Genomic DNA, 23,663 nt, shown 5'->3' with positions numbered 1-23,663 from the left:
CTGGGGCCTGCACAGGACTGGGCCCATCAATATTCAGACATCATATGGGATGAGTCATAGATGAACAATTGGCTGCTGATGGTTGCTGAGTGGAGGACAAGTCATTGTCTTTAGTGGTATAGCTTACTTCTGAGTACACCATGCTCAAGTCCAGAGCTCCACACCCATGCCCTGCCCATGTGGGCAACCTTGATTAAACTCAGTAGCTCACAAAAATTGTAAAAGGATATGAAAACAGAAGAGAGGCCTGTTGGGAAAGGAGGGACTGTCAGAGAGCTGGAAGAGGGATGAGAGGGGGTTAGGGTGTAATTCAAAATGCAATGTGTGTGTGTGTGTGTGTGTGTGTGTGTGTGTGTGTGTGGTGTGTGTATACATATACATGCATTCTGATCCTCCTGCCTCCACTACCATGCACCACCAAGTCTTGTGTGTGTGTGGTGCTGAGGATCAATACCATAACCTCTTGCATGTCAGACAAGCATCTACCACCTGAACTATATAACCCAACACCTGAGAAGTCCTCTTAAGAGTCTTCACTCGGTTCTTAATCTGCTTCCCAGCCCTTTAGCTATCAGTCCCATCTCTCATTTTGGGTGTGACAGCTTCATCAGTACCAGCCCACAAAAGCCCTGTCACACGACAGGTGCTGCTTGAAAGGACCTGTCCTTGCTAGTTTGTGTTACCACAGGGACTTGTATGTGAGGATGCCAGCTTGCACTTCCCTTGTCACGCATGAAACCCCGATGTTTATCACTCACCTCTAACCTACATTGGTGCAAAAGCTCAGCCTCACTTGGTGGGCTCTAAAAGTAATTTGTCTCCCAATGAAAATATCAGCAAGCAATGCGGCATCTTATTATTATTTCAGAGAAAAGGAAAGGTGAGTCTCACACTGGATGCTTGAGAGAGACATAGGAAGATGGCCTCATGGGCCATGGTACTCCCTCCTGATGCTATCTCTCAGAGTCCATCCTCCCTGTTCCTCTTCCCTCATTTATCATACACAGTTAGTGATGATTATACATTGAGGCCAGCCATATCTTTTAACAAAAAGTTTCTTTGAACAAAAGAATTATGTTAACTATTAAGAAAATAACAACTTCATAAAGGTAACACTTGCTTTGAATAAGAGACCTTTGTGCTGTGGAGTTTGAAGAGGAGCTAAGAGGTTAATAGGCCCTCAGAGGCCTTTCCACAATGCTGACCCTTGAGTGAGCCTCCTTCCTTCTCATTGGCTCTCATCTCCCAGGATCAGCATTCCTGGATTTGAATTTTCATGGATGTGACACAGCACAGGACAAAAAATAACCCCCCGGGACACTGGGTATGGTAGCACATGTTGGTAATCCTAGCACTTGAGTGGGGGAAAGAGGATCAGGAGTTCAAGACACTACGGCTACATAAGGAGTTCAAGGCCAGCTTGGCTATGGTGAGAGCTGGTCTCAAAACAAAAGAGGAGGAGGAAATGGAAGAGGATGAGAAGGAGGAAAAGGAGGAGGAGAAGGAGAAGACGCTGGAGGAAGAGAAGGAAGGAACCCCTCAGAGTGGGAGAGGCTGTTCTGACTGACACACAGCTTCAGAAGTTCATATCCACAGCACCTGGCCCTCGATGTGGGGCTGTGATGACATGGAGTATTATGGCACAAGCATGTTAGAGTGAAGCTGCTCACCCACTGTGACAGGACACATAGACAAGACCAGGGACAAGAGGTGCTCTTCAGTCCAGGCATGAGCATCATCTCAACATTAGTCTGTCATGGCCAGAGGGTCAAGAGTTCAAGGTCATCCTTGACTTTGTAGCAAGTTCAGTTTGGGCTACATATGACCCTGTCCCATGTACCCAGAATGACTTGCTTCCTCCAACAAGGCCCCACCTACTCAAGATTCCAACACTTCCCAAAAAAGCACGAACAGCTGAGGACAGGATCAACACGAGCCTTTGGGGCATTTCATACTCAACTCATAACAAGCTGAGACTTATTTCATAATAGCCACAGGCACAGAGAGACACAGCCAGAGCAGGACACAGTTCTTAGGATGCTAATACATTCGACACACACCAGCTGTCGGCACATGCTGGGGACCATTCTGGGTCTCAGCCTGGCTCCCTCTTCTGAGTAAGTAGTAGGCATCAAAGACCTTATGCATGGGTAGAAAGGGAGTCTGAGGGGGTGACTCACAACTTCCCACCTGGGACAGCGAGCTCTCACCTAACCACCAACCTTTCCCTAGAGCTTCTGGGCCACTGTTCTCCTCGGCTTGACTGTTCTAGGCCACCATCTCAGCCCCACCCCAGCACAGCTGCTACACTTTGAATATGATCCCCAAAGCCCATGTATTAAAACTGCCTCAAGTGTGGCGTGGTTGTGCTCCTTCCTGTAATCCCAGCCCTTAGGAGAGGAAGGAAGGAGGGACCAGTAGCTCAAGGTTGGCCCATGGGTAACTGTTGAATGAGACCTGTAAGGACATGAGGACATCAGAAAGTGTGGCTTTTTAAATAGGTGTTGCCTTTAGCTAAGTCTGGGGTTCATAGCAGAACCCCACATTCCCATACACCCCAACCCCAAGCCTTCCCTTGTATCAAGAGTCTCACACACTATCAGCACATCCGTCAGAGGCCAATTCACACTTGGACTCACTCTCTTGTTATACATTCTGTGGGTCTCGTGTGTCTACCACTACACCACCATGTAGGGCAGCTTCACCCACCCCCAAGTCCCCGTGCCTCATCCAGGGACGCCTTGCACACACACAACCTGATCTTTTTAACTTTGGAGATATTTTTCAAAATGCACAGAAGTTAGCAGAGGATGACTCTTGGCAAAGAAATGTATATAAACTTTGCTACAATTAGATCAAAGTACAAAATATTCGAAAAAGCTGAATATTACTACAGTGATAAAAGACTAGACTATAAAGTCTGTTTCTCTATGTCTAACAGAACAAAGGTTTATTTTTTTAATGTTGATCTACTTATAAGGAGAGTTTTGTTGGGTAACTATTACTTTCTAGTGAGACATGACCTAGATTATTGACATAAATGTTTAAGTAAAACACAAGGTAAAGTTTACATAAAATTTACCGAAGTCTGACAGCCTAAGCTTATGCTGTTGGCCATGTTGTTATCTTAAAAACCCTTTAGGTCAGGGATAGAGAGACAACTCAGCTGTTAAGAGCACTGACTGCTGAATTTATAAAAAGATAAAGAGAGGGGGGATATGTTCTATGGAGGTGTAGTCAGGTATAGGGGAAGGGGGTGCCTCAGCAGTTATGCACAGTCCCTGGACATCCATGTGATCCCAGTGGCTGCCCCTGACACTGGCTATGCTGGCTGCATAGCCACAGATGGAGACATGGCTCTTAGTGACAGCTGATGCTGGGACATCACCATGGTTCCAGGTAGCAGGGCTGTCCACACACAGCAGGCTACTCCTCTCCACCCTTGAGTCTCCAGTTCCATCTCTCTTCATAATGCTCAAGCTGTTCCACCTCTCTCTCTCTTCCATCTGACCATCACATACTCACACACTGTGGTGGCTCCTGCTGCAGGCTGGTGATGTGGCTGGCAGGCCCCTGAGTGACATCTTCTGTCCATACTGCATGGCACGTTAACAAGTGGGTGTCTTCTGCCCACCTATGCCTTGCACTGGAGGGCAGCTCTGTGTGTAGCATGGTGGTCTGCAGGTCTCTCTCTGACTTCTTCCTCCCATACAGTTCTGTGTGGTGGTAGTAGGATTGTGTGTGTCTATGGCCTGCTAAAGATGTAGCCCAAAAGGCAGATCTGTAGATGTCTTTCCCTGCCTGCACTGAGTGGCATGGTGGAATGCTGGTCTCTGCCCATCTTCCTCCTCCCACGCTTCACTGCCTAGATTTGACTTGACTTGATTTTATTTGATTTGATTTGTTTTTTATGAGTCCTAAGCATAAAACAGCTTTGCCACCAAGCCAGGCATCAAGCTAGGATGCACGAAGGACTGCCATCTGCTCTGCCCCTGACTGATAGAAGAACACCACTACCAGCAAGGTTTCTCTTTGCCCGTTGCCAGGGGGTGGGTATCAAAATTATTTTTATTTTGCATTTTCCTTTTTAATCTTTGCATCTCTTTTCTGTTTTTTTTAAATCAACTAAAGTACAATTTCTGACAAAATAACGCTGCCTTAGCATTCAAGAGCTGAGCAGAGAAGCACTCTTCCTGAATTCTGTTGATCCAGTGTGGCTAAGAGGATTTGGTGCTGACTCCACCAATCATACACCCTCATCCACCCACTTTACCCAGGACAGGTACAACAGAGGAACAACAGACCCTCACAACAGGACAGAGGACAGAAATGTTTCCACAGAAAAATCTCAGTCAAAAGTAAGGACCGTGAAAGACACAAGAATCAAAATGGAATCATTTGTGTCAACTTGAACAACAAACAACAAAAGGTAAACAAACTGAGGAGAAACATGGGCTTGCACAGATCACCACAAACTTGTATAAAATGTGATTCCACGTGGGCCTCTGCCTAGCAATTCGGGTTAGCCCCAGACTGACACAGGTGGAAGTCAAGGGGCACAGCCCTCAGTCATGCAAGCATGAGCAAGCCTAGGAGCTACTACACCTTAATGCTCTTGGAATCCCTGCTAGGGACACAAGGGAGACAGACTCACAGAAGAAACACACACCAGTACTTAGTATAGTTCTGCCTGTGCAGGAGCCTTTATCAGGAAAGTCAGCTCCAACCGAATATCTGACCAGTGAGTGTACAATGTGCACAAGGGGCTATCTGGGTAGAGAAGTAAGGGAGGCTGAGGGCAAACATGACAAGATTGGTCTGGTTTGTATGGCTTCCCAAGATCATCCTCTGTGCCTGGAAGGGATGGTTTATCCCCAGTACAGGTGATCTGCCTTCTGCACAGAAACTGTAATGTTTAAAGAAAAGGCCTGAGACCAGGAAAGCACACAATGACTCCACAGAAACTGAGGGTCAAAATAAACTCTCTGAGACAGAGAGAGGGAGAAAAACACCAAGGTCGGGGGCTTCTCCTACACCACCCCTCAAGCCAGTTTCCAAGTGTGTTAACTCAAAGAGTTGAGTGCAGATACCATATGTCTATGTGCTTTTGCTCTTTTGTAGGCAGAGGGCATTATGGGCAGGCACTGTCACACCTGGCTTAGGCAGGGCTGCGCATTGACCTCTTGAACGCTAGGCAAACATTTGGCCAATTAAAACCATATTCTCAGCCAATATACAAATGGATTCTTCTCTCTCTCTCTCTCTCTCTCTCTCTCTCTCTCTCTCTCTCTCTTTTCCTTAGATATTTTCTTGATTTACATTTCAAATGCTATCCAGAAAATTCTTTATACCCTCCCCACACCCTGCTCCCCTACCCACCCACTTCTGCTTCCTAGCCCTGGCATTCCCCTGTACTGGGGCATATGATCTTCGCAAGACCAAGGGCTTCTCCTCCCATTGATGGCCAACTAGGCCATCCTCTGCTACATATGCAACTAGAGACACAGCTCTGGGGGAGTACTGGTTAGTTCATACTGTTGTTCCTCTTATAGGGTTGTAGACCCCTTCAGCTCCTTGGGTACTTTCTCTAGTTCCTTCAAATGGATTCTTAAACTGAGGGTATGCCAAAAAGTCCTACAACTACCCACACTGTATTAAAAACAACAGAGTAAACAATAGGATTCCTGAGTCTCTGCTAGGTGACTGACTAGCATATTTCAAGGCTCTCTTGCTTGGATAGACTTGCAGGGAACAAGAATGAATCCCAAGAGTACCACCACACCCAAAGCACAAGGCCTTAACTACCTGCTCTATCATCAGCCTCTTGCTTGCAGACAGGGGCAGCAGCACCACCCAGTGGCTGTACACAGGTAGGCAGCATCATAGCATATAGACCCTTCCGGAAAGGCTCTACTCCAAGACCATCACTATTCCAACCAGAGCCCGTGAAGAGATCATGGTGTGTGGGCCACAACCAGACAGGAGAGGAAGTGTCAACTCCAATACCTTAATCTGCTCTGCTCCAGCCACCCAGGAGATTGGCTTGGAGTTGTGATAACTCGTCCTGATCAATAGCAACCTTTGGTGGCACTCTCAGAAAGGCACTAGGCCTGGCAAAAAGATGAGGGAGAGAATAGAGACAAATTCTCTGCTGGGAGAAGAAGATGGCTTCTATCCCAAGCCAACCTTGAGGACAACTGGATCTAGGGTATCTATAGGCACATCCCAGGCCACCTGCTCTGCTTCTAACTCTCTAAGAATGTGGAATTGTGTTCCTCTGTCAGCATCCCTGTCTTGGTTAGGATTTTATTGCTGTGAAGAGACACCATGACCTAGGCAGCTCTTAGCTTACCATTTCAGAGGTTCGGTCCATTATCAAAATGATGGGAAGCATGGCAGCATCCAGGCAGACATGGTGCTGGAGAAGGAGCTGAGAGTTCTACATCTTGATCTGAAGGCAGCCAGGAAGAGACTTCTTTTCCACACTGCATGGAGCTTGAGCATTAAGAGATGACCTCAAAGCCCACCTACACAGTGACACACTTCCTCCAACAAGGCCACACCTCCTAAAAGTGCCACTTCCTATGGGCTAAGCACATTTAAACTACCACATTCCCCTACCCCATCTCCTCTGGTCAAAGTGCTCACCACTCCCACTGACTACCCAACAGTTGTTTGTGTATCTTTTTTTTATCAAGATTCCCAAGCTTTCCCTCATATGACTCTGCACATACTTCATTAGGAGAAACTTGGAATCTAGAAATCTTTTTTCCCTATACAACCATATGGCACACATCTTTTAAAAATCTTAGCTAGCCGGGAAGTGGTGGCACACACCTTTAATCCCAGCACTCAGGAGGCAGAGGCAGGCAGATTTCTGAGTTCGAGGCCAGCCTGGTCTACAGAGTGAGTTCCAGAACAGCCAGGGCTACACAGAGAAACCCTGTCTCGAAAAAACAAACAAACAAACAAACAGCTAGGGAGCAGGGGAGTGACTCAGATGGTAGAGTACAAAGCCCTGGTTCCATCCCCCATACCACATAAAACCTTCTGTGATGTGTGCACCTGTAATCCCATTTGAGAGGAGGAGAATCATAAACTCAATTCCTTGGTGATATAGTGAGTTTGATGCTGGCCTGGGCCACATGAGACCCTGTCTAAAATAATAAATAAATAAATAAATAAATAAATAATAAAAATAAAAAAATAGTTGAGTTGTGTTAGATGAACTTTAAAAAATACATTTTATCTTTTGTCATCATCCTATGGAGTGAGCGGCTTATGAATCTTTCAGGTAACTGCTTTAAAATGCTCTTTTTATCTGTTATGGATATCTTTAAACATTATATCAAGTAAATAGGAACCAAGCACACACACACACACACACACACACCTATCTATCATCTATCTACCTGTGTGTGTGTGTCATAATGAGATCCATTTCTTTATAAAGTAACTAAAAAATAATTTTTAAAAAGTACATCAGACAAAATGCACTAGTTTCCTAGGGTAACTTCTCCCTTGTCACAGAGTTAGAGATATGAATGAGGGTGCCTCTCACTATGACTGTTAAGTCACAAACCAATAGTCCCAATTGCAGGTATCACTATAGTGATGTTATGTTTGACTGCCCTTTGGGTTTTTTGGTTGGTTGGTTGGTTGGTTAGTTAGTTGATTGGCTGGTTGGTTGGTTTTTTGAGACATGGTCTCATGAAGAGCAAGCTGGCCTTGAATTCCCTATGTAGCTAAGGTTGACCTTGAAATATGATCCTCCTTCATCTACCTCCTGGACTCTTGGACCATAGGCCATGTCGTGATCTCAGCTCATGTGGTGTCATAGACTGAAACCAGGACATCATACATGTTGGACAAACACTATCAATATCTGTGATATCCCCCCAGCCCCTACTGAGTGTACTGGTATCGTTTTAGTAACACCCTAAGGTAGTCAGGCAGTAGGATTTTAGGGCCAAACATGGTGGTGTACAATCTCTGTAAAATAGGGTCTCCCCAGACCTGGGGCTAAGCCCACCCTGCCCCAGAGCTACACCCCAATTCATGTCAACATTATTGATATGACTATTTAGCAGTGGAGGAATCTAAGCAGCAGAGAGGTTGAATACTTTTCTAACTCTGAATGAGCCTTCATGGTAAAGCTAGTTCAGCTTCAAGCTGAAATATTCCAACTTCCCAGTTCCCCTTCAGTCTATGTCCCAAGCCACTCTGTGGAAGACAGCCTTGGGGAGCAAGTGGCAGAAGTGCTCTGTAAAGGAATCCTTCTACACTGTGGACAGTCATCTCCCATCTGAATTTTTGTTCCATTAGAATGTTAAAGTTCATGTTCTGAACAGTGTGAATTAAGATTTGTTTGTGTTTGATTTTTCCAGTGGTTAATAATTACCAGGAATTGATGCTAGGACACATGACATCTTTCCAATAATAAAGAAATCATTAAACAGCCCTAACAGTGAAAGCACTGACAACAGGAAACATATTTATAACTTAGTACCAAATTTAAACAAAAAAACCCATGTGTAAAAACAAAAGATGGATAACTATGGACAGAAACTAAAAAGACAAGAAAGACAGGGAACTTACTGTGTCTGGCAGTGGGATTTTTTAAAAACTTTTAGGGCCAAACCTATGGTGTACACCTACAATCTTATTGCTTGGCAGGACCAGAAGTTTAGTTTAAGACCTCCTTGAGCTGCATGAGATTATCATAAGAAATGTTTTAATGGTGCTACGTTATACTTTTTATAAAACTGAAGAAAGAGCGATTCTGAGTTCTTCCCAGCCAGTTTTCAGTGTGTCTACCCTCTCCCATAGGCAGGCAGTGCAGTATACATCCCCTGTGCTTTAGTGGGTCGGTTCAGAACAACGTCCCTGCATTGATACCCGTGACAGATCATGCCAAATAAGAACAGATTTGAAAGGTGTATGTCAAAAAGTAGAACAGGCTATGGAGAGGGAGGGACTCCCTCTGGAGTGGGCACCATTTGTGATGTAATCAGGATAGTTTAACCAGGGCTGGACCTATCAGATAAATAGTGACCACACTACTAAATAACTACCTTACTTTAGAGCCCAGGTCTTTAGAATCAGACAGTACATAAGGAGTCACCTCTGCTGAGTCCTTGGGACTCTGAGCTGAAGCCGTTTGTGAGGGTTCTGACCTCAAAAGTCATAGGAGTAAAGGCTCTTACACGGCAAAGAGTGGAAGCACTTCGTATTTTTATAAAGGATGATTTGCTAACTTGGTAATTTATATAAATCTGTCCATAAGTAAGCAATGTCATTATCTTAGTCTCCAAGTACTGCTCGTTAGTTCAAGCCCTACCTAGAAGAAGAGGTGGGAGCTTAGGCTGGGCCCTGAAAAGGTGGGACACTTCCCAGTATAGAAAACAGCCCTTCAGGATGAGGGAAAATCTCTGTTACAAGGTTTTCTTCCTTGTCACAGAGGAAGGAAGAAAGGCACTGAGATGCTCTGAAAACTGACAGCAGTGTGTCCTGTGTTGGCTGGAAGGCCTCCTTTTTCAGTCTACCTTTACTTCCTTAACTACCTTAACTACCTTAACTTCGCTTTTCTGTCAGTTACTATATACCCATCTATCCATGATAAACCCCTCTCCGGGCCTGAGGATATATCCTGAAGAATGATAAAATTAAAGCTTAGTGTGCCCCCTCTTATCATCTTAGGACAAAAAAGTAACTTGCTCTTTGCAATGCTGGATCCTAAGAACAGATCCTGATATAGGTGCGCTATGGCAAGCCTGTGTCTTGCCATAGGGTCTTCAGCACTGTTGTGCTAAACAGCAGAGAGAGATGCATTAGCTATGCTGATTCAGGACAAGCACTGTGTCAGGGACACACATGCTACAGTAAACCACGAGGCAGTTGGAGGTGCGGCAAGCAAAAGGGGGATTAGATGAGAGCTCTTAAATTATCCCAGTGGCTAAGGTCAATGACAAGGGTGACAGCTGTCCAAGATTAAACAGCGCAGATGCCCTTTCAGAAGCTGTAAGGGGTGTGTGTGTGTGTGTGTGTGTGTGTGTGTGTGTGTGTGTGTACATGCCCACACACATGTGCATGTGTTACTAGATATATATGTGTGTATGTGGTATGCATATGACTGTGTGTGTGAGGTTGCATTGGGCTTTGTACAAGGTTGTGGCTCTGGCTGTGATGTAATTTTTTTTTCATGTAGGGTATATGGGCTGGCCTCAGACTCCCTAGGCAGCAGAGAATGACCTTGAACTCCTAATCTTCCTGCCTCCACATTCAGAGCTCAGAGATTATATGTATACACCACCATGATCAATTTATGTGGTACTTCAAATGAAACTCAGCTTCATGCATGTTGGGTGGATAGTAAATAGCTCTTGATAACAGGCAGTCACCTCACAGAATCTATACAACAAACACAGATCTTGTCTACAGTGAACCCTTCTTATACAGAAAACCGAGATTCTTATGTCTAAATGACACTCCACCAACAAGGCCCACACAGACCCCAGAGAGGACTGAGTGCCTGTTCTGCCACAGATGTGAACTGCAACTAGCTCCATGTAGCATAGCAGACAACCTTGTAAATGTAGGGGGTGAATACTCTTGCCTGGATGTTGGACCACCTCTGAGATGTGTGCACATCTGATTTAATAGTGACCAGCAAAATCCTTGAAAGACTAAAGAGCAAAGACTTCGAGAGACTAACAACAATCTGCCTACCCCAGACCTCCTGACAGACTCAAGGTTTGTCAGTCAGCTTTCCCTCACCTTAACAAACTCCCTAAAAAATCAGTTATGAAGAGAGAAGTTTGGAAGGTTCATTCCATGATCAGTTACCTCAGACGTTTCCAGGCCTGTGATGAGGTGAACAGCAGAGCAGAACTTCATGACAGGGCAAAAGCTCACCTCATGACTAGAAAGTAAAAAGTGGAGAGAAGAGCCTAGATGGACTCTCCCCTCTGAGGACACACTACCAACAGTCTAACTGCCTCCCACTAAGCCCATTCCCAAGATTCTAGCACCTTCCAGCAGTGATGAGGTGGGGAGCTAGGCTCTGAGATGTGGAACTTTGGGGGATTCAAACCACAGCATAGATAGATAGATAGATAGATAGATAGATAGATAGATAGATACCACTAGTAGACTAATAAAAGTACCTGGAGCTTTATTCTAGAATAAATTACTTGGGCTGGTAATGCACTCATGCATTCATGCACCCATGTACTCATGCACCCCTACACTCATGCACTCATGTATCCATGCACCCATACACTCATGTACCAATGCACCAATACACTCATGTATCCATGCATCCATGCACTCATGAACCCATGCTATGTGACTTTGAACTTGCATTAACATTAGTCCCAGTAGCATGAGTATAGCGCCCAAAGAGTACCCAGCCATAGATAAGATTTTGATCTCTGTATACATTTCTATATAGTTTTTAATAAAGTCCAAAAGGATCTATGGCAATTCTGATACAATCTCCTGTCTCCCTGTGTTCTCGGGTATCTCTCACCCTAGGAACTTCCTTGGTCTGGGTTCTAGTGTAAGAATCTGGCCTGTGTGCTTCCTTCCTGCCTACTTCTTGACTTTTTCTCTTAAGAGAATGAGGAAATAGCCGTCATGAAGAGGACTGTGATAAGTTCTCCATGTTAACAAAACTTATCCTAGCTACTTGAATATATCATTATCTGCCTCACACCTGCCTCACACCTGCTTCATACCTGTCTCACACCTGCCTCACACCTGCCTCACACCTGTCTCACACCTGCCTCACACCTGCCTCACACCTGCCTCACACCTGCTTCATACCTGTCTCACACCTGCCTCACACCTGTCTCACACCTGTCTCACACCTGTCTCACACCTGCCTCACACCTGTCTCACACCTGCCTCACACCTGCCTCACACCTGCCTCACACCTGCCTCACACATGCCTCACACCTGCCTCACACATGCCTCACACCTGCTTCATACCTGTCTCACACCTGCCTCACACCTGTCTCACACCTGCCTCACACATGTCAAACTGTACAGTCACAGCAGCCACATCAACCATCCAATCTCCATACTGAGTGACTTGTTCAGAAGGTTCCAGAGCAGTCCTTGAACTTGTACAAACTCAGTTTCCTGTTTATCTATCCTGAGTTGCTCTGGGATTTCCCATTTGTAAGTTTCTTTTTAATGTATCAGTTCTCTTTAATTTTTCCCAAAATTTCTTAGTTCAATTCACTGGGATTTTTCAGATTTTTTTTTTTTTGGCTACCTGCCTTCTGCCCTTTAGCCCTCCATACTTCACCCCTCCACACTGCCTCATAAAGACATGAATCCAGGATGCCCTCAAGGATCTGGAACTCCACAAAACACACAGATCCTTCAGACCACAGGAGACTCTACCCAATGCCAGTATTGGGAAAAAGAGACTCCAAAGAGCTAGATGGTATGAGAAACATCCCTCCTGGGTCTTACCACAGAAGTGGCAAGGTATAGATATGGCCCAGAATTCATCCCTGTGTAGTCCTAGAAAGACATTTAAAAAAAAAAAAAAAAAAAAAAACAGGGTTTCATGTAGCTCAGGCTAGCCTTGAACTCAATATGGATGATCTTGACCTCCTGGTCCTCCTGCCTCTACTTCCTGAATGCCAGGGTTTCAGGTCTGGCTTTTAATGTTGGAGGTGGAGTCCAGGGCTTTGTGCTTGCTAGGCAAGTAAGCACTCTACCTACTGAGCTACAGCACCAACCACAGGAAGTGAATACTGGGCTGAAACTGCCAGAGAGCAGACCAATCAGGTAGTTGGAGAGTGGGTGCCTGGGTGGACTTCCTCACCAGCCCTGGAGGCCCCAAGGGTGCAGGGGCCCTCTCAAATTGCTAAGGGCAAGGAGAGGAACTGAGGTTTGTGAACACTGTGGCTTGTGTTTCCTGTTTCAGCATGCTGCTGTGCGAAAATAACGTCAGTATAAGAAGAAAATGGTGAGGGGGTTTAGAACCTCAGCTTGACAGCTTCCCCGGCCTTCTGAGACCAGAGAGACCTAGAAAGAAAGGGCTGAAGGCTCTCCTGAGACACTTGAGACAGAACCTGGGACTTGAGGTAACTGTGGAGGAAGATGCTTTGGGATCTTGGTTTGGATCTGTTTACTTAGGGTGGGGCAGAGTATGCTCTGCCATGCCAGGCTCCTGCATAGCAGCAGGTGGTAGAATGTACTCGCTGGGGCTTGTATGACCAAAAAAACACCCTGTGCTAGAGACCCCAGGCAACCACAGGGTATGGCTCCCAGCTCTGCTCCGTCTGTTGGCTTCAGTTAGGTGTGAGTTGCATGGCTTGGTGTTGGTGTGCTCTGCATCCATAATACAAATTAGATGACTTTTCCCAATCCCTTCAATGTAGAGATCCCTGTAATGGGGTCTTCAGCTCCCGCTGAGAACTCTGAACTAAGAAGGCCAGATTCGTGTAGGAAGCCACCCATCATCTCCTCTGCATACACAGCCAGGAGGCATGTGCAAAACTGTGGCAAGTCAACAACATGTCTGTAGTTGAGGGGCAGTGTGCTGCTGTCTTCCTGTGCAGGAAGGAGAGCCTTCCCTAGCCAGTACTAGTCCTTCCTCCAAGCTCTAACTAGGGCCTTTCATGTTGGCCAGGGGTACCTCAGAAACTACAGAAATCCTGGGCAGTGGCCTTGTGACCTTTTTCTGAACTACAGGACCAGTTCCTTTTTCCTATAGCCTGTCCCTGTCCATCAGACTTTCCATAGCCTTCTTGCGTTAAAGCAAGCCAGGATGATCCCACCATCCTAGAAGGCTGTGTGGTTCCATACAGGTGTCACACCACACCCCAGGAGGTGTAGAAGGCTATGGGTTTGGAGACACTCCTCTCTCTAGGGAGCCATTCCTATTGCAACTTCCTAAGCATTAAGACCTAATGATGCAGAGAGTAAAATAGCCATATTTCAGTGGCCCTACAGACAGTAGATGGATAACAGGAAGATACATCCTCACAGACCTGTTCTCAACCCCTCAGACCTTTCTTCTTCCCGTCTGGAAGGTAGGCAACCTGGGAGCTCCCTCTAGTAAAAAGCCCCACAGTGGGGAGCCTAAGCCCTCACACTTATAATGGCGTCTCCTTTCTTCACCTACCTGTTCTTTGCCTTCCTGTCTGACCTAATTGAGTTGATGATTACATCCAGACCACAGAGAAGTGTTTTGTCCTTGTAACCCAAACTCAGAGACTACAGGAACCATAGTAAAATTATTCCAAGATGGAGCTACAAGCCCTGTTCAGAACTGAGAGAGGGAGTAGGGGAATCAGAGGGCAAAAGTGATCATTCTCTGTCCTACAGTCTGGCGTTCCCTGGGGCATTTGATTCACAGCACCAAGTTTTCAGTATTCAGCGCCAGCCATGATAACTACAATATTTTTATATCTATTATTTTTAAAAAGCTGTTACTTATCATATGCCATGTGCTAGGTATATGGTGTGGGTGTTGGGTGTTGTCTTTTAAGATTCATGCCCCTTCAAGGGAAATTTTAGCTCCATCTTATAAATGAGAACACTGAGGCTTAGCAACACCCCCCCACACACACACACACACACATACCTGTTTGGTGGGTATTGACAACCTGGAAGTGAGTCACAGTCTGGCCCCAAAGCAAGGGTTCCTTCCCCTCCTTCAGTGAAGACAGAATAGTTGGGTGCTGTGGCTTGAAGATGCACATGTATGTAATTCCAAGTCTCCTCTATACATTCATTTATGACAAACCACAAGTAGGCTTTTTGGCTCATTTTCTACATAATTAAATAAACAGGATGACATGTGGCAGATCTAGGGAGCCCCACAGAGGGAGAGTGGGAAGAAGCCTGAGGGAAAGGCAAACAGCACCTCACAGTCCTTGGGGAAAGCTCTGCCCAAGGCAGAGTGTCCCTCCAGCCCTCTAGAGTCAGATAATTAAAAGTATACATGACTTAGTCACACAAGAGCCCTCCAGAGAGTGAGATTGCCCAGCAACAGCCCTGTGAATGAGTACTGTGACCAGAGGGAGAGTAGGAACCCTGCACAGGACTCGATCTTGTGCTAGGATAGGCATTGAAGTCCCAACAAAGAAACACAGGGATCTCTCTTCCTGCAGAGTCTGTGCAGCCTATAAACATGAGGGGTCAGAGCTGACCAGTGTTTGCAAAACCACCGAGGAACTGAATTCCTGGGCAGTGGGATAATCAGGTCATAGAGAAGAGGCAGCGGCTGTGACGAGGACCTTCCTCCATCACCACAGTCTGACCCCAGAGGATAGGAGGCAGGGTACAATCTCTGATGGTGTGGTGTAGTTCATCTGAGTCCAGCCTTGATTCCACCAGGCTGCCAGAGTCCAAAATAAGGCTAGCCAAATCCATAGCCGATGGGTGAAGATGAGGGTTTAGGGCACTATATGGATGCCAGGCAAGGCCACCTAGAGGGGCATCAAAGGTGGTCTGTCCTGAAAACTGTTCCTTGAGGACTTTCCACTATATAGGATTCTCTTGTCTTGTTTCTTATGATTTTTAGGATTCTTGTTGAGGGCACCTCACATGCTTGATAGATGGCAGATTTGGGGACCAGACTGAGCCTGGCAGGGAGGTGATCCTAAGAGAATAGAACCTCCCCCTCTGAGCCCCTGAACCAGATTCTCTGAAATGAACCAACATCAAGCATTTTTAAGGTCCTTGGCTAACAGACTGACTTGATCAGCAGCTGAGAGTCAGAGTCCAGCACTAGATACACAGTAGATGACAAAGAGGAAAGTTGGGAGTGGTGATGAAGGAATTAGAGCAGGTTTCCCTAGGTCATGGCAGTCCAGAGCCACAAGATGGCTGCTGAGAGCTAGGAGTGGAACAGAGAGTGCCAGCCACAAACCTGGTCACTTCCTGAGGGGTTGTGGCTATCCTTCTAGGTCTCAAGAAATGTCACTTAGCAAGAGACAGTAAAGATGACATCATCTTTCCTTTTTAGACTGGGAGATAAAGTGGGCAGGGCTGTCCACAGTTCTACAAGCCACCCACATGGCTGCAGGCTCATTATGGCTACTGTCAGTTCTTCGTGTTCCCTCGCTTAGAGACATCTAGTCAAGGAAGAAGGGGCTCCGGAGAGACCCGTCCACTTTAGGAGATCAGTGCTAGAGAAAAGCAGAAACCTGGCCTTACCGGATTGCACCTGTTCATGCAGGATTGAGCCTGGGAGTCCTGACCTTGGGTTCTCAACACACATGGATGGAGCCCTGTGCTACTTCCACCCTGACCCAGAGAGATAGACTGTCAGTTTTCAGCTCATCTACTGACTCCTCCCTCTTGGCATCTGGCAGATCCAAGCAGCTGTTCAAGGAAAGTAAGCCAAACACAACAGGTGCTCGGGAGGCCACCATGATCAGCTCAGACTCGAGGTCCTCCCCTGGCTTGGCTCGGTGGGCTGAGAGCTATGAGGCCAAGTGTGAGCGACGTCAGGAGACCCGAGAAAACCGTCGCCGCCGCCGCAATGAGACCACTTGCCGCCAGCCAGGGAAGGTGCTGAGGACCCAACACAAGGAACGGCTTCAGGGAGCTCGGCAGCTACAGTTCCTCAAAAGGAGAAACCTGGAAGAAGAGAAGAAAGGCCAAGCCAGGGAACAAGGGCCCTCCAGCAAGACAGATGGAGGAACAGGCCAAGTGTCTATCCTCAAGGAGTCCTTGCCTGGTGCCAACAAGGCCTCTTTCCCTGGACAGCAGGTGTGATATGTCTGAGATAATGCTGCTCCAGGGCCGGGGGGGGGGGGGAGGAGAAGGGCGGTATCTGCAAGGTACAAAGGATGAACAACTCTAACAATCAGTTTCTGTTAGTCCCTTCCTCAGCATGCAATCAGGTTTCCTTTAGCCATCAACCACTGCTCTTTCAGAGATTCCGTGGTGTCTTTATTTAACTTCTTTTGAAGAGGAGGGTCCTACACCTACCTATTTGGAAGAAAGGAAATAACTGAACAAACAATTTCAAGTCAGTAATTAGTATAAGATTTTTTTTTTATTCCTGAGAGAGGGCCTCACTATGTAATCCAAGATGGCTTCAAATTCATTATCCTTCCTGATTGCTGGGATTACAGGTGTACCATAATTGGCAGATTCCTTTCCTTTTGTTTTCTTAATGCTGAAGGCCCTTATGCATGAGCTCCCGGCACACCAAGCCACTGGGCCACATCCCCAGCTCTATAACCCAAGATGCATCATCGCACAGACGCTCACACACACACACACACACTAACACAGAGACACACATATGCACACAGACACACCCTTACTCTCCAGTAAGGCTTCACACCCACTCTTCTCTCTCTCTTGTGACACTTCAGTTCTAATAGCTTCGCCCAACTGAGGCCTCATCTGGTTGGGGAAGCCTTCCCTGGCAACTCAGGCCACCTCTGCTCTCATGGGTCTGCATGGTTAATATTGCATAAATACATAAAAATCCCATTAGCATGCATAAGAGGAGCAGTGTTCACAAGAGCAGGCTCTGTGTTATCCTACTATAGTGTCAGCACACTGAGGAGAGGAATGGATCCATGTAAACCAAGAATAGATACTTCATATAGCAGGTGTGTGTGTGTGTGTGTGTGTGTGCGCGCGCGCGTGCTCGCGTGTCCATGTCTGAAGGTATTCATGTGGGTGCACATGAATTTACACATGAAAGCTAAAGGTCCACTCCAAGCATCATTCCTTGCTTTTTGATGCTGGGTCTCTCACTAGCCTGGAGCTCACTAAGTAGGCTATCCTGGATGTTCAGCAAGCCCCTAGGATCTAGATGCCTGGCTCTACCTCCTTGGCAATGAAATTACAGGCACTCACCACCAGCCTGGCTTTTTAAACAAAACAAAACAAAACATGGGTTCCGAGCTTCATGGTTACAAGGCAAGCACTTCACTTGACTGCACTGTCTCTCTGGCCCCTTCATGAGGCTGCCACACAGCTGCCCAGAACAACCATCCTGGAACATAACTACCAAGGAACCAGCTGCCTCCTTACAGGGTAACAAGGCCTCTGACTGGCCTGGGCGAGGGGGGCCAGGGTATGAAGGATAGAACAGAAAACAGTGAAATAACTGCCTGCCCATGGTTATCAGGTCAGACCATGATGGAATCCCATAGATACTTCTTGGGCTTTTAGTGCCTTTCTTTTATTATTATTTTGTAGGAGAAAAGGTAAAAAGACTAGCTTGTGACCACCACTATCCCATCCTCCCAACTGTCTTCTTTCAGTGGAAAAGCTCAAAGGTCCTGTGGCTGTAAGGAGAGGCAGGCAGGCCCTCTAGGCCCTCTGTTATAGGCAGGAGCCAAAGGCCTAGAAAAGGCCTGATCTGACTATTGTCAAGTCTCTGACCACTTCTCCCTCTAAATCAGCACATGGCTGAGTGGCTGAAATGGGAGAATGAAGGGAGACTGGCCTCTTGTCTGGCCAAAGAAAGACATTCTCCCTGTCCAGGACAAGGAAGAACAAGTGGTTTTATAGGTGGGAAATATCGGAGTACAGTGACAGGTTACCACGCACAGAACAGCTTGCGCACAGAAAGGTATTTCTCATCATTTATAAGGCTCAAGGCTCCAGTGTGTCTGAAATCTGATGAGGACACTCTCCCTGTGTGCAGATTCATTGTGTCCACTCTTAGGAGAAAGCAGGCAGAGGGGCAAGTGCTCTTCTGGTAGGGCACTAACCTCATTCATCAGGGCCCCACACTCAGACATAAGTATTTCCCAAAGGCTCCATTTCCCAAAACTGTTAGAATTTTAACATGTGAGTTTCAGGAAAACCACTCAGTGCACCCAGATGTGATTACCATTTTGCTTTTTTTTTTTTTTTTTCCATGCTGAGGATGGAGTCAAGGGCCTTGTTTGTGCCTGGCAAGTCCACTAGCACTGAGCTACATCTGCAGCGTCTGGTCCTTCTTTCTGCAGTTGTCTGGAAAACTTAAGAGGCCCTTCAGAGCGGCATTCAGCATCCTTCATCATTCATTTGCTTTCCAGGAAACGGGGATAAGCTCTGAGGTTTTCCCAGCCTTACATCATTCCTCCTCAGGCATCCAGAGGGATCTGGGTGACCACCATGCCTCCCATGGGAGAGCCTTTCCACCACAGGACTCTGACATCAAGAAGCCACACAGACAGCACCGGGGTGAGAGCTCAGCCCTGACCTGCAATGGCAGTCCAGCTCCCCAATCCCTCCCCTCATCCTCCCTCCTTCCCTGGATGCTGCACCATCCTCTCTCTCTCTCTCTCTCTCTCTCTCTCTCTCTCTCTCTCTCTCTCTCTCTCTCTCAGGCACTCAGACAAAGGCAGAAGAGGCATTGCCAACAATAAAGAATGATGCCAGTCAGCAAACCAAGTGAGTTCCTCTGTGTTCCTGACCCTAAAGCTTCACATCTCATCTACCCCTCCAAATGTTTACTTGGAACACCTCCACTGGACACACCAAGAGGAGCCCCCCCCAACTGAGGAGGAAAAGCCCTTCCCCACCCTACTATTCTTCAGCAGGGATGCCCGGTGCAGCTGGCATCCTTCCTGCTTCTATTCTTTGACCCACTGTCATGTTTTCCTTCTCTTCCCAGCTGTGGAGTTGCTGTCCTAGACAAGGTAAGAGAACTCTCATTTGGGGGGCGAGGGGGTCTGGCTCAGACGGCACCTAAGCTCTATCATTCTGGGATTCTGTAATAAACTCAGGCTGGGGTGGAGGGATACCTTCTTCCAGGATGGCCAGATGGTCCTGAGCGTAGATGTGGGGCCAGAAGGACCCTACCAGATCCAAGGCAAAAGAGATCTGCTACCTGTAAGCCTGCCAGGGCTCTGGCTCTATGCTGAAGTCCTCCTGAATCTCTTTCATCTCTCCCACTAGGACATCATTCAACTCTCGGAATACCTCAAAGTAAGTATCATGGTAAGCCCCCCTCCCCCCCCCCGCAACACACATGCACGCACACACACACACACACACACACACACACACACAGCTCTCCACCTACTCTTCCTCCAGGTTAATCTTTCCTTTTGCATATCCCTTCTAGGAAGCCTTACAAAGGGAGCTGATCCTAAAAAAGAAAATGGTGATTCTCCAGGACCTCCTGCCTGCCCTGATCCGGGCCTCTGACAGCTCTTGGAAGGTAAGGGTAAAGTCTTCTTCAGACAAAGTATGCAGGCTTCTATGCATGCCCGCCTCATTTCTCAGCATACCAGGTAACAAGGAGAGGGCTGTCTCTCTGGGAAGAGGCAAAAGTGGTGATACTCAGATACAGTGGTCAAAGGGTCACATAGTAAATGCATACCTAGGGAAGACTCAGAACCAAAAGGAGACAGAGGCCTGCCTTTAAACTTGTGGAAAGAAAAGAAAGAAATGCCTACGCAGTGTTGTCAAAATCAAGGCTTTCACGAGGGATTCTGTGCTTGTTAGTTACTTTTGTTGTTGAACAACAACAACAAAATCATCAAAATACCCTACAAAAGCAACTTCCAAGAAAGGGCCAGTTTTGGTTTATGGTTCTAGAGTATGATCAATCATGGTGGGGAGGAGGGTCATGGCAGCAGGAGACTGTGAGGCAACTGGTCATGCTGCATCCATAGATAAGAAGCTAAGACAGAAATGCTGGTGTTCATCTGGCTGTCCTTACTTTGTTTTCCCACTGGGAAGCCCAGCCCATGGAATGGGATAGTCCCTTTGCAGGTGGGTCTAACCACCTCTGCAATCTAGAAACTCCCATACAAACACACCCACATGTTTGTCTTCAGTGTTATTCTAAACGTCATGAAGCAGACAATCAAACTTAACCATCACAGATCCACACAAGCCAGTCTGTGACAATACTCTGCCTGTAGATGGGTGGCAGAATAGAGAGGGCTTAATGGGTGATCTAGTTTGATTTTCTGTTTGCTGTAACAGGCCAAGGCCTTGCCCACAGTCATATAATCGCTTAGCTAAGTTCAGGTCTCTAATGATGGTCTGTTCGTTCTCTAGATAGCCAAACACCATGTTCCTGCTTACAAGTACTGGGAATTTGTTCTTTAGGAAAAAACATGTTGTTAGGTTGGTTGGTTGGTTGCTTGCTTGCTTGCTTGCTTGCTTTCTTGCTTGCTTGGTTGGTTGTTTAAAACATGGTCTTACTAAATATAACTCTGGATGGTCATGAACTTGCTCTGTAGACCAGGCTGGACTTGAACTCACAGAGATGCACCAGCTTCTGCACTCCAAATGCTGGGATTAAAGTCATGTACTGCCATACTCTAGGCTCAGGGTCCTGCTTTTTAGAGAGTTCATAGTTTTGAAAACAAAACACGTACCAAAATAATACAATGAAAAGAAATGCTTCCAGGGTAGGGCAGACTACAGGAGGGAACAGACAACTCCAGAGAAGAAGCTGGAGCCACACAGACAGCAGGCATTTACCAAGCAAATGAGCACACTAGGATCGGGTTACAAACAGGAGTATGGACACCTAAGAGCCAGAGCATGACTTGGTTTGGAACAATGGCTCTCTAATTCTTTATATCAGGATGCTTTTTCAAAAAAGAAAAGTTTATTTATTTTACTTATATGAGTACACTATTGCTGTCTTCAGACACACCAGAAGAGGGCACTGGATCCCATTACAGATGCTTGTGAGCCACCATGTGGTTGCTGGGAATTAAATTCCCTCTGGACCTCTGGAAGAGCAGTCAGTGCTCTTAACCACTGAGCCATCTTTCCAGCCCCTACATCAGGATTCTTCTTTTTTTTTTCTTTTAGATTTACTTATTTTATATATGTGAGTACATTGTTGCAGTCTTCAGACACACCAAGAGAGGTCATTGGATCCCACTATAGATGGTTATGGGCCACCATGTGGTTGCTGGGAATTGAACTCAGGACCTCTGGAAGAGCAGTCAGTGCTTTTAACCACTGAGCCATCTCTCCAGCCCAGGATTCTTTATACTAAGTTTTAATTGAAAATTCCAAAGAACTTTGGATGTGTACCATATCAGAAGTCACCTTGTTAAAAGTTAAAACAGAAATTTAGAAACATTAATTTTGAAATGACACTAGTCAAGCATCATTCGTTAACTTATTATTTTAATGAAGAATTTTGTTTTCAAAAGGATAAAAAGAGAGAAGCGGCATATACAATATACATTTACAATATCTAGCTGAACAAAAGACAGCTAAACTCTATTCGCTTCTGAATTCAAGCTCTTGTGATTCACTCTTTTAGTTAAAGTGTTTGAAAGAATTCAGTGTCATGGAGACACATGCTGGAAAGGGAGAGGCCTTGCAGATCCCTTGAAAGAGTCTCTAGGAGCTCATGTGTCCAACAGACGATAAGCAGGTTGGTGCCACCAAAGCCTAAGGCAGCAGGAGTGTTGAGGCAGAACGCCAGTCTCCCATGCCCCCAATGCGCCTCATTGGTAGGAAGGTTTATGCTTAAAGAAGTGAAACAGGAAGTTACGAAACACTCCAGGAAGTTTGCAGTGACACAGAAGACCACCACTCCCACTTTGCAAGCTAGTCACTGGACCTGGATTCAGGAATCCCTTTGGTCAGGCCCCTGCTTGCCAAGTCATTTCCACTAGCAGGGCAGGAACCTGAGCTGGGCAGCTGGGCATGTGAGGTGGTTTCCGGTACAGAGCTAAATTGAGCTCATCTCACGCACCCCTTCAGCAGATACTGAGTGACTTTCAACTCTATGCCAGGGCTTCAGGAACAAAAAGAAATGGAGCCCTTGCTTTGAAAGACTCATAGTCCAGCAAGGAAGAGTCACAGCAGATAATGCCAGTGAGACATGGCTGCAAACGTATGTGCAGCCTGACACAGAAAAAGAGAGTGGCTCTGCCTGAGGTAGAGTAAGGCAGGCTGTTTGCAGAGACCTTCTCAGCTGGGCCTTACAGGATGAGCCGGAGCTCACCATTTCAGAAGCAGCTTGATGTGGAGGAAAAGCAGAAAAGCACTTAGGGAATTAGACTGTTTCCAGGCCAAGGTGTGCAGAGCACTGGGTATAGCCCAAAGCCATGGACAAGAAGGGATCCTGTCTGAACAGCACCACACAAAGACCTCTCTCACAGTTTCAGAACAGGAGACTTGAACCTTTTTGGCTAAGGTTTGTTTCAGATTTAATGAAAAGACACACAAACACACATAAATACATATTTGTATGTGTGTGTGCATGAGTGTCACAGCGGACATTTTGTTTTGGAACGGCAAAACCATGAAACTGCATACCACACCCAGGTTGAGAAACCTGCCTGTTTGGAGCAGCTTGTTCACTACAGAACGGAACGGAAAGGAATGATCTGATCTGTGTTCACAGCTTCTCTAATCAAAGGCCCAGCTGAGTGAGGGGTGGGGCCCTGGAGAATTCTAGAAAGCCCAGGCCAACTGTGCTTAGTGGGAATGAGGCAGATACTGTAAGAGCTATTCATGTAGATATCAGGAATCTGAGACTGGAGGATTTCAAACTCCAGGCCAGCCTGGTCTATATATTAAGGCCCTGTGTTCCTTTTTAAACCATTTCTACCATAAAGTTGGAGGAGGGTGTTATTTTATCCCAGGCTCTTCCCCAGGCTCCAGCTTGGTTCCTCACTCCCATCTTCCCACCTTTCCCAGGTCTCACACATCACACACACACATACTTCTCTTGTTTCTCCCAC

The 23,663-nt window shown here is 46.4% G+C and overlaps 1 protein-coding gene and 1 non-coding gene across 3 annotated transcripts in view; one reads left to right on the top strand and one right to left on the bottom strand.

Annotated features, from left to right (window-relative positions):
• Nucleotides 1–3,908: 3,908 nt before the first annotated feature.
• Nucleotides 3,909–4,051, bottom strand: LOC115032452 (small nucleolar RNA SNORA48). The gene has a single exon (XR_003838130.1). It is a non-coding gene; the product is annotated as a small nucleolar RNA SNORA48 (small nucleolar RNA).
• An 8,848-nt stretch (nt 4,052–12,899) lies between these two features.
• Traf3ip3 (TRAF3 interacting protein 3) overlaps nt 12,900–23,663 on the top strand; it is a 28,082-nt gene continuing 17,318 nt past the window's right edge. Inside the window, exons 1-7 of one of the 2 annotated variants that reach the window (XM_029482610.2) lie at nt 12,900–13,103; nt 16,344–16,743; nt 19,023–19,170; nt 19,317–19,380; nt 19,604–19,628; nt 19,888–19,917; nt 20,057–20,152. In XM_029482610.2, the coding sequence (XP_029338470.1) occupies nt 16,402–16,743; nt 19,023–19,170; nt 19,317–19,380; nt 19,604–19,628; nt 19,888–19,917; nt 20,057–20,152 (705 nt within the window). In that variant the 5' untranslated portion in view covers nt 12,900–13,103; nt 16,344–16,401. Of the gene's footprint in view, nt 13,104–16,173; nt 16,744–19,022; nt 19,171–19,316; nt 19,381–19,603; nt 19,629–19,887; nt 19,918–20,056; nt 20,153–23,663 lie in introns of those variants that run through there. The other variant, XM_029482609.2, reaches the window with a different exon arrangement.

Source organism: Mus caroli, unplaced genomic scaffold (assembly GCF_978045245.1).
Source record: "Mus caroli unplaced genomic scaffold, Mus_caroli_1 scaffold_1, whole genome shotgun sequence".
NCBI lineage: Eukaryota > Metazoa > Chordata > Mammalia > Rodentia > Muridae > Mus > Mus caroli.
The sequence above is the reverse complement of the archived record's forward strand: the minus strand, read 5'-3'. Positions and strand labels throughout refer to the sequence as shown.